Consider the following 9,761-nt stretch of genomic DNA (forward strand, 5'->3'; position numbering starts at 1 on the left):
GTGTGTGTGTGTGTGTGTGTGTGTGTGTGTGTGTGTTATCATCTATCAGACATACAATGTGTTAACTGGTGCTTATAATGTATGCGTATTTGGGTTGTTTATGCTTTGTTCTAAAGTTTGTCCTTACATTTTGTTTTTAAATTAAAACACTTGTTTATTGAAAAGATGCATTATAAATAAAATTGCCAATAACGGAAATGTTCAAAAATGTAGATTTTGTTTTGTTCGGGTTATGTTAGTTAGTACTTATGTGAGAATGGGTTCATTTCCGTTGTTGAATATCTCCTGAGACACTATGTAGGCTGTTGAAAGTTGTATGAGGTCAACAGATTCTGCGGTGAGATCTGGTATGTACTGTATATATCTGTAGGTATACAATAAAAAAATCTGAATAATCCCATGAGGTCATGCAAATAACCAGATATTAAAATAAAACTACTCAACTGACAACTATTAACAACATGAATGCATAGCATACATAGTGATTATGCTACACTCATTGTAACCTGGTGATGAAGTCAGATGCTATTAAAATACACTAAAAGGGATGAAACTATTTACTGATAAACGTGGTCAAACTCCATCTATCTAGCTGGGGTGAGACGGAGGTTTGTGCAATATGACAAATGGAAAAACAGCCACCAGGACCCCTTATGAAGGTAAATATGGTGAAATTTGAAAGAGCTTGTAGACTTGATGTGAGCACTTAGAAGTAGCAGAATACAACGAGAGAACTTGCAGAACAAAAATCTTGATTTGATTATCACAATTGTGCGAGTACAACCTCTCAAATATGTTACTGCAACTTCACATACAGTGTGTGCTCTCTCGCATCACAGAGTGGCGAATCCGCACGCCATGCGATACATGTGGTGCTTAACCAATTTGTAACTTTAGAGCTCTCAGCAAACAGAGCGGGCAGAGATGCAGCGTTTCTGTCTCACATCATATTCTGCATGTGCTTACATCAAGACTACAAGCTCTCGCATTTTGAAACATATTTACCTTCATAGACCACACCCAGATGATTATTACTTCCATCCCGAGATGGAAAATCAAATAAAGAGTGAGATCAGAAGCACACGGGCCCGAATGCTGAAACACCAAACCCAAAAAGTAAACACTACAAACACACACACACATATACACAACACAAGAAGGTGAGGACAGACAGGTGTTGAGATGGATCTGTAACAAGCACCAGAACAAGGAACACTGCAAACCCAGCATTCAACCAAAATGGTAATGGAAAATAAAATTGAATGAGAATTCTTACAACAACATGACACTCAGCTCAGGTGTTTGAGAAATTCCACACTTTTAAAGCCCTTGTATTATTAATAGTTGCTATGATGCTGAACAATGTTGCCCTGAAAACCCTGAGTTCTCGTAAGAGCACAATTTGAAATTTGCTCAGCGAGTTACTCTGGCATCGAGTAATGCTGTTCATGAACTATGCACTTGTAGCAGAGCTGCACCAATCACATCGGTGTATCTGATATAGGCGGGCCAGAGGTGAGCTGAACAGGTGACAACAGTTTAATCTAGCAGTTACCTCTGCGGGTAGCTAAGCGTATGGGGCTCTGGATCCATCACCTCGTGTGTTGTTGTGATTGGTCGTAGTGTTATCCAAGTGTGTGCTGTGAGATTTTCAAATGCACGCTTGGTGACGCCCCTCGACATGGGTGACTTTCATTACTCAATGCCAGACCCTTAATCTTTTGGATTTGGGTCTGGATTTCCAGGCTAGAACAATGAAGGGATGTATAGCATTTCTTAGAATTTCAGGCAAGATTTAAAATTATAAAATAAAAAAAACGTAAAATACATTTTTCAGCACCTGAACTGAGTGATTTGTTTGAGTTGGCACACTTCTACACCAAAGTGAGAGTGAAAAAAACACTGGGTATGTTTACATTTAACTCCCATTATATCCCATACATTTCCAACATGAAATGTAGTTCATAGTTCCCATTTTATAGCCATTAATGATGAATGTATGATCATTTTGACAACAAATGGCTATAATGTGACAAAAAAAGAAAAAAAAGTTATAACAGTGAGACAATAATGACAGGAGATGAATGTAAAACCCAAACGTGCAATGATACTAAACCTTCAGGTCCTAAACTGCTTGTTCAGGTTTTTGGCTCTTTATAAAATTTAAAGCAGACTCAGGAAAAATGTTGTTTAATGTGTTTATCCTGTAGTCTGAAAAGGATCAATGTGTTTATCCTGTAAGTGATGATTTAATTTGCAAGGCTACTAGAGTTGAACGTAGACAAGCAGCTGTCATTTAGCTTATGTATTTTTATACATGCATCTGCCCCGAGTCTGCTATCAGGGAAGGTTCAGGTTGTGTTGTACCTGCATGTTGTCTGGATCTTCACCACGATGCTGACCCCTGGGCATCCTGTGAGGTGATGGAGGGAGAAGTCCGACCAATTGAACCTGAAATGTCTGGACAAAGTAGACAAATATACAGTATGATGTCGTTTTATCTAACAATGATCTAATCACAACTATAATTCAAGTCTCCCAAAAAAAGGTATGTTGAAGCCACGCTAAACTAAAACTTGCAGTCTGAAAAAAAAAAAAAAGAAGAAAGAAATCGGTTTATTTTACTCCCTCCATTTCCACTGTGGTTGCTATCCTCCTTTGACCTATTCTGTTTGACTTCTTAATGACACAGTAACTAATTACACCAGAAGATGGCGGCAGTACAACATAGCAGATGCCGGCTGCTGTTAAACCCTGTATTCCTATTCGATGTCTAGATATCTTTCATCCTACCCTCTTCAGCTAATGTTTATCAAAGAAGACAAAGATGAATTGTAAAAAAAGGTTACAATACAATACTTGTTGCAAAATGGAATTAAATTTGTGCACTTATGGGTGAGATTTTCTAAATATTAAAGAACAGCCCAGTTTAAATAACAAAGCAATACATAAAAAAAATTAAAAAAAAACACTAAATAAGAAGTTGGTACCTCCAGCAGCTGTGTAGACAGTCGAGCCATTTGGGCCCTGAGTGCCTCATTTTCGTGTTGAAGGCCCTCCAGTTCTGCATGCCCTTGTCCTGCTTCACATCCCTGAAACACAGAAAGCACACGTAATACGAATTCCAGTCACATAATCAGCATTTCAAGAAAAAAACATAACAAAAAAAAGGTTAGATGCATGCCGTTTATACCTTTGTGAGCTCCTTTTGCGCCTCGAGCTCCTGCTTTAGAGAGGCGTTCTCCTGTTCCAAGGCCTTAACCAGGGCGGACTGACTCTGGGGTTTGTGCTGCTTCAGGGACAGCATGGTCGCATCAAGCTGACAGACCTGTGGACATAAAATAAAGACGTCACAGACCAGTGACAGAGTGAGAAAATGGAAGACTTACATGACAAAACCCACACACCAGGACTATTAACTGTGCAATAATATCTTCATTAGTGTAAAGACAACTTTGCATTAATACAACCATCTACAGTATTTAGTATACAACCACTTATTCTCTTTACTTATATTTATATTTATTTGTTGGTTTGTTCATCTCTAGAGCAGGGGTCAACGTTTTTTTAAACCAAGGACATCTTATCTGAAAGAGAGACAGATCAAGGACACTACTGCATATATTGTATAAAATGAAGTTGCATCTTAAACTGGGTGTAAGGCAGTGCATAGAATACTAAGCTATTAAAATAAATGTTGGCATGATTTTGTAAATCATGTTTCAATGTTTCACATCCATGTGGCACAATACATTTTTAGGATGAACTGTATCTGTGGGTGGCTCTCTTAGTGACTACCTTACGTGTAGGCCAGTAAGTCTATCATTAGCGGGGATATTTGCTAATCAAAAGTAAAATAAAAATCTGTTGGATGCATGTTAAGTCATTTTAATTTTTGAAAAAACTAACAATTTAGAGGCGCCCCTGTAGCAACTCTGAGGACCTCCTAGGGTTTTGGACCCCCTCTTGAAGATCCCTGCTCTAGAATCTTTTAAACCCCCCACCCCCCGCTGCAGCAAGAATATGAATTTCTCCATGGTGGGATTAAAGGGTTTTATTTTAAATCTTGACTGCAGATCATTACAGTTTGCTGTGGTACTCCGCTCACCTTTTCTCTGGACTGCATGAGGTCTCCTTTGGCGTTGCGCACTTCAGCCTGAAGCCTCTCGTTTTCCTGCCTCAGGAGCTGCTGCTCCTGGTCCACCAGCCGAGACATCTTATCCCTATACAGCTTCTTGCTCTGACTCTGGAGACCGCTCGAGTGCAACGCCATCTCTAAAATGTGGTTCTGTGGTGAACAAAATGGTAAAAAGTCAAGTCTACTGAAGAAAAAAAAAAAGAATGAACAAAATGGCGTCGAGTATTCTTGATTTTTTCTTGCTTTAGTTTTGCACTTCAGTCTGCTATTTTTGTTTGACAAATGAAAAAAATATTTAAAAGAAAAATCTCACTTTATCGTTGACATTTTGCAGCCGTTTGTGTAGCACTGAAACTTCAAGTTTGAGGGAATCCCTCTCCTGCTGCAAAACATGGAGGTCTGACTTAAGACGAGCACTTTGATGGTTCAAAGCCTGAAGAGTTTCATCCATTATCTTGATCTAGATTGGAGAAAGGAACATACCTGGTCCTGAGTATCACTTTTCACAAATCTGTTTAATTACTATTAAATAATACTAAAAGCAATTGATTGGTACAGATGGTTCTGTGGGTTGCAGCAGACTCTTACTCTCTCTTGAGATCTGGCTAGCTGGTTGCAGAGAACCTGAGTCTTCTTATCCGTGCTCATCCCCTCTTCCATCAGGTGGCTGAGCTGGCTCTCCATAGAGTCCACTCTGACTGCCTGAGAACCAGAAGACAACTACAGTTGTAAAAACAATTCTTTGTAAACTGGTAAAGTGAGAACCACACTACAATATCTCAGCCGATTACAGTTACCTTAAGGACATTAAATATTTCCTTTTACTTGCGTTCATTTAGATTGTCTTAAAGTCATTTCCATGGCAAGAGTTGGTGGTGGTAATGCTTAATTTCTTTGTGTCTGTGTCATCAAAGTGTCCACGGCCTGATGCTCACCTTCCCTCTGAGGCCAGCGAGCTGCAGTGACAGCTGGGTATTCCTCTGCTCCAGCTGTGCAGTGTCCTGCAGAGCTTTGGTCAGCTCTGCCTCCAGAGATGACACACAAGCTGCCAGCTAACACAAAACAGCCACCAATTAACTACTCGCTACCACCACCACAATCATCAGTCGGTTACAAAACTCTGTTTTACCTTGTTTTTCTCTTCAGCGGTGTACACCTCCCTCCTCTCGTTCTCCTTCATCAGCTCTGCCAGCTGCTGTTGTAGATTCTCCATATCAGAAATATTTTGGGCATTTTTCTCTGACAGCATCACATTCTTATCCTCGAATTTCTGGCTCTGCAAACGTAGCTCTGAAATCTGCAGAGGAGATAATACAATAATAATGTATTACTAACTGCTTTTGAATGAAGGCGGTATCAATTGTGTGGAGACAAAATTGTTTTGAAATACTATCTAGCTATCCATCCATCTATCCATCCATCTATGATGCATTGCTATGAAAATGTGTGGTCTTCAGTGGATGTATCCTAATGACATTGGTAATCCTCTGACTTTTTACTCTAGCGCCACCAGCAAGTAAAACAGTTTTGTTTTGTTTTGTTAGAGAAATGTCTCAACAACTATTGGATGCATCGTCATACAATTGACAATTTCTACTTCGGGATGAATTGTTATAACTTTAGTGATCCTGTGACTATATTTTCAAAATGTAAAATCGGTTCAGTACTTTGGATTTATGAAAAATCTAGTGCAGTCAGTTAAACACGTTATTAACAGCGTTAACGCAAGCCCATTTTAACGGCGTACATTTTTTTTATAGCAATATTAACTTTCTTTTTGGCCTAGCAAACTTGGTAGTTTTTTGTCACATGCTGTTCTAACAACTAGTAATGTTAGAAAACCTACAACACCACACTGGATCTAGCTAGACCGAAAACAAAACAGGCGTGCCACACACACTTGTGTGGGATCGCAAGCCGTCCAAAGTGTAGTGACGTTACGTTTTGAGAGGATGCCGTGAGACGCTGAAAGGGATGCCAATAGGATTCTGGATGTTCCATTGACAAGACCAAAGTTATGTGTGTTTTGTCGTTGTAAACTGAGCTAACATCGCAGCACGTCCAGTCTGAAATACCACTTGATGGCCAAGCACACAGCTGATGCCAATGCTACCCCTAAAGTTTTACATTGTGTGAAAGATTATTTGCTCAAAGTGAGAATGTTATTGTGAAATTAAACACTACAGTAAGCTATATGTTAATGTTGTTTTCAATAAAAACATTTGCACAAAGCAAGCCGATCCACTTTTCATGTTGATTAGAGTATTAAAATGAGAAAAAAAAGGGACAAAAATAGATAAAAATGTTCGATTAACTGTGAGTTAACTATGACATTAGACAATAGAAAAAAACTAACATTCACAATATTTGAACATGATTTGTGTTTTGTGTTCAGTGCTAGTGAGCAACTGTTAGCATCCTATCATGCTAAACTAAGGTGATCAACATTGTAAACATACTTGCTTAACATCAGCATGTTTTCACTGTTCTTATAAGCATGTAAGCATGTCATTGCTCACGGTAGCATTTAGCTCAAAGCACCACAGCCTCACAGAGCTGCTAGCGTGGCTGTAGACTCTTCTTATAATAAGTTACTTCAGTACCTGCTTCTTGAAACTCTCCGCTGCCTTTTGAGCCGCAATCTTCCCTTTTTTTAAGTGCTCCAGTTTTTGTCTAAAATCAAACATTAGAAGGAAATGTCAGTTTTTAAATGGACAAAACTACAATAAACAGAAGTCATTTTGTTTACATTAAATGTGCTGTTTCTTACATTAACTCTTCCTGGACCTCTTTCACGTCTTCTTCCTTCAATGCAACAATCTTTTGCTTGAGGATGACGTTTTCTTCAGCGAGACGGCTGGCCTCAGATCTATAGGCGGACAAAAGTTCATGAACAACTAGACTCCAACAAGCTATAACAGTAAATAATAAAGTACACGTCAGAACGTACATTTATAATTTCAATGGGATGGTGTATAAATAGGGCTGGGTATGGTACATGCTGGTGGATACCGGTACCAATACCGTGACTTTGATACCGGTTCCTAAACTAAACTGTGTCACATACACACACAAAAAAAAAAACACAACATTACAACATATGTGTTTTTCAGCTGCTACTACGTGAAACCCATCTTTGTTCATGCCTCTAAGATGTGTGATGTTAGACAGAAAATCACCAGCATTGTTAGAGCTTGGTAGAAACATGCTGCATGCTTATTGGCTCCCTGATGCTAATGATATTGACTCCTAAGGTATTCAAATTTGATATTAAATGACATTCTTTGAGGTAATTTGGTCAGTGCCTAAAAATTCGGTAACCAGCCCTATGTATAAAGAGTCACTTGCTACATATATACATACAGCATCTTATTCTACGCTTTACACACATTAAACTTTTCTCTGGTGGGGGGGTGCGGGGGGCAAATCAAAAAGCAGTACAAGTGTTTAAGGTCGGTTGCATCCACAAAAGGATTTGGGAACCTAAATCACAGGAAAGGTAAATAGCACTGTGTTGTGCCTGGCAACTAAAGGAGGAGCGCACTTAAAAATCAAAGCACCAAAGGGATGGGTCAACGAGAAGCCACAGGAGAAGGGTAGGGTTCCTAGTTTTTCTCCACGTTACCTATGCGACCGAGTTGTTTCATTTAATGAATGGGATTCGTCCTGTAGCTCTGTGATGGCTCTGCGCAGTTTGGTGTTCTGCTTCTCAAACTCCTCGCAGCTGCCCTTTAAATCAGCGACAACCGGAACTTTATCCAGGAGAGACTCTTCTGTGGGGCTCTCCGATTGTTCGGCGTCTGGGTGTAGGGCTGAAAGAATCTCACCCTCCCTCTCCAATTCACTGAACAACTCGGAGAGTTTACGGTTCTCCCCTCTCATCCTGCTGATCTCATCCACCAGCGTAATCTGCCGATCTTGAAAATCGTAGAAAATATTCATCCTGCTTTCAAGGCTCCACACTCTCTTCTCAAGTTCACAATTTTGCTCCTTCAGTTTGGTGTTTTCACACATGCAATCTTCATATCTAATCTGAACAGCTGTCATCTTTAAGGCCTTTACCTCCAGCTCTCTGACATGCTCCATAAAAAGTAGCACTTTGACTTTGAGGCTATAGTTTTCCTCCAAAATCTGGTTGCCAGTTTTGATCTTTTCAGTGTTATGAGCCAGAAGATTCTCTAGTATTTCTGTCTTCTGCTGAAGCAGAGAAATCTTCTCATGTAGGAGGATGTTCTCTTCCGTAGCAGTGTAATACAAAGCCAGGAGCTTAGGGGGAGAACATCCCCAATCTGCATCTTCATCCAGACTTTCCAGACAATCACGTGTGCATTCATCTTTCGTTTCGTTGGTTAACTGTTCAGAGTCTGAGTCGGAAACAAGTTCAACATCCTGTCTATGGTCGTGAGAGTCATTTGGTAAACACCCAACCTCAGCATCCATTAGAGGCCGTTCATGTGGGTCACCTGTGTCCTCCAGCACTGATTGATTAACCGCAATCTCATGACATGGCACATCTTCATGGTAAGTGCTTTCATTTTGCAAAGTTTGTACATCTTGAGGTTTGCTCTCCTCCTCACATGATTCAAGAGCTACTTTAGTCCCACAATCTGTTGCAACTTCCTCGGCATCTCCACCTTCTGAAGCCTTAGGGGGTGAGGCCGCCTCACGCCGCAACTCTGGGAAAACAGCTTTGTTTTTGCAATCAACAGAGACGTTATCTGTATCTGGAACTGGGGAATCTGGGTAGTGGACGTCACAGGACGTCACTCCAGGGTGTTCATGTCCAATTTCTACATAACAACAGCCTACGTGTGGGTCTCCCTCACCTTTCTCAGGACTTGAATCTCCAATTTGGTAATCTTCTGGAACAGAAAAAACGTTGACTTCTGCCGTGTTGTCGCCTCGATCATCAGCGGTAGCACGTATGTTTTCATCATATTTTTTATCAATATTTCTGATATTATCAGAACCTCCATAAACTGCATCCGGGGCCGCCGTCAAAGTCTCTACATCAACGCCTTGTTCAACCAGAAATGGTGACAAACTATACACTTCCTGATTAGAGGAATAGCCAAGAATAGCATTATTAACAGAGCTTTCCGGTGGTGCCAAACATGTTTCCTGTTCTTCAGAGAAAGATATGGATACTTCCTCCATTGAAGTGTTTTTATCATTCAATTCTTTAATTTCTTCTTCCTTAGCCTTTTCGACAGAAGACAAAACACGATTCAATTCCATCTCTAGCGCTTTCATTTGGATTTTAAGTGCATCTCTTTCGGCTATAAGCTCTTCTCGGTCATTCTCTTGATTATCCTCCAACGTTTCCACAAGGATGGATGTATGTTCCTGTAGCTCCCTTCTCTCAAGCTCAAAGTCCACTGCTGCCTGTCTAAGCAGCGTCTCCAGCTCCTCGAGCTTCATCTTGAAATCATCGCGCTCAGTTAACAGTTCAATCCTCTCAGTAATCTGCCTCTCAGAGATGGAAAGCATCTCTGTGTATTTTGCCTCAAGTTCTGAATTGCTGCACAGAAGCTCTTCCCTCTCCTGTTTAACCTTCCTCTGGTGTTAGCTTTCTGCTGCCATCTGAAGTGTTAGCGGGTCATTTTGGACCCGTGTATTAAAT

General features: G+C 40.3%; 1 protein-coding gene across 4 annotated transcripts in view; it reads right to left on the reverse strand.

The window, feature by feature from the left end:
- Positions 1–9,761, reverse strand: part of nin (ninein (GSK3B interacting protein)) — a 29,531-nt gene that overhangs the window by 3,573 nt on the left and 16,197 nt on the right. For 3 of the 4 annotated variants that reach the window (XM_034857556.1, XM_034857555.1, XM_034857558.1), the window contains exons 17-26: positions 6,909–7,007; positions 6,742–6,811; positions 5,268–5,435; positions 5,074–5,190; positions 4,727–4,840; positions 4,452–4,598; positions 4,109–4,288; positions 3,194–3,328; positions 2,991–3,092; positions 2,368–2,460 (exon numbers count right to left, since the gene is read on the reverse strand). In XM_034857556.1, the coding sequence (XP_034713447.1) occupies positions 2,368–2,460; positions 2,991–3,092; positions 3,194–3,328; positions 4,109–4,288; positions 4,452–4,598; positions 4,727–4,840; positions 5,074–5,190; positions 5,268–5,435; positions 6,742–6,811; positions 6,909–7,007 (1,225 nt within the window). The remainder of the gene's footprint in view (positions 1–2,367; positions 2,461–2,990; positions 3,093–3,193; positions 3,329–4,108; positions 4,289–4,451; positions 4,599–4,726; positions 4,841–5,073; positions 5,191–5,267; positions 5,436–6,741; positions 6,812–6,908; positions 7,008–9,761) is intronic. The other variant, XM_034857557.1, reaches the window with a different exon arrangement.

Source organism: Etheostoma cragini, chromosome 20 (genome assembly GCF_013103735.1).
Source record: "Etheostoma cragini isolate CJK2018 chromosome 20, CSU_Ecrag_1.0, whole genome shotgun sequence".
Taxonomy (NCBI): Eukaryota; Metazoa; Chordata; class Actinopteri; order Perciformes; family Percidae; genus Etheostoma; species Etheostoma cragini.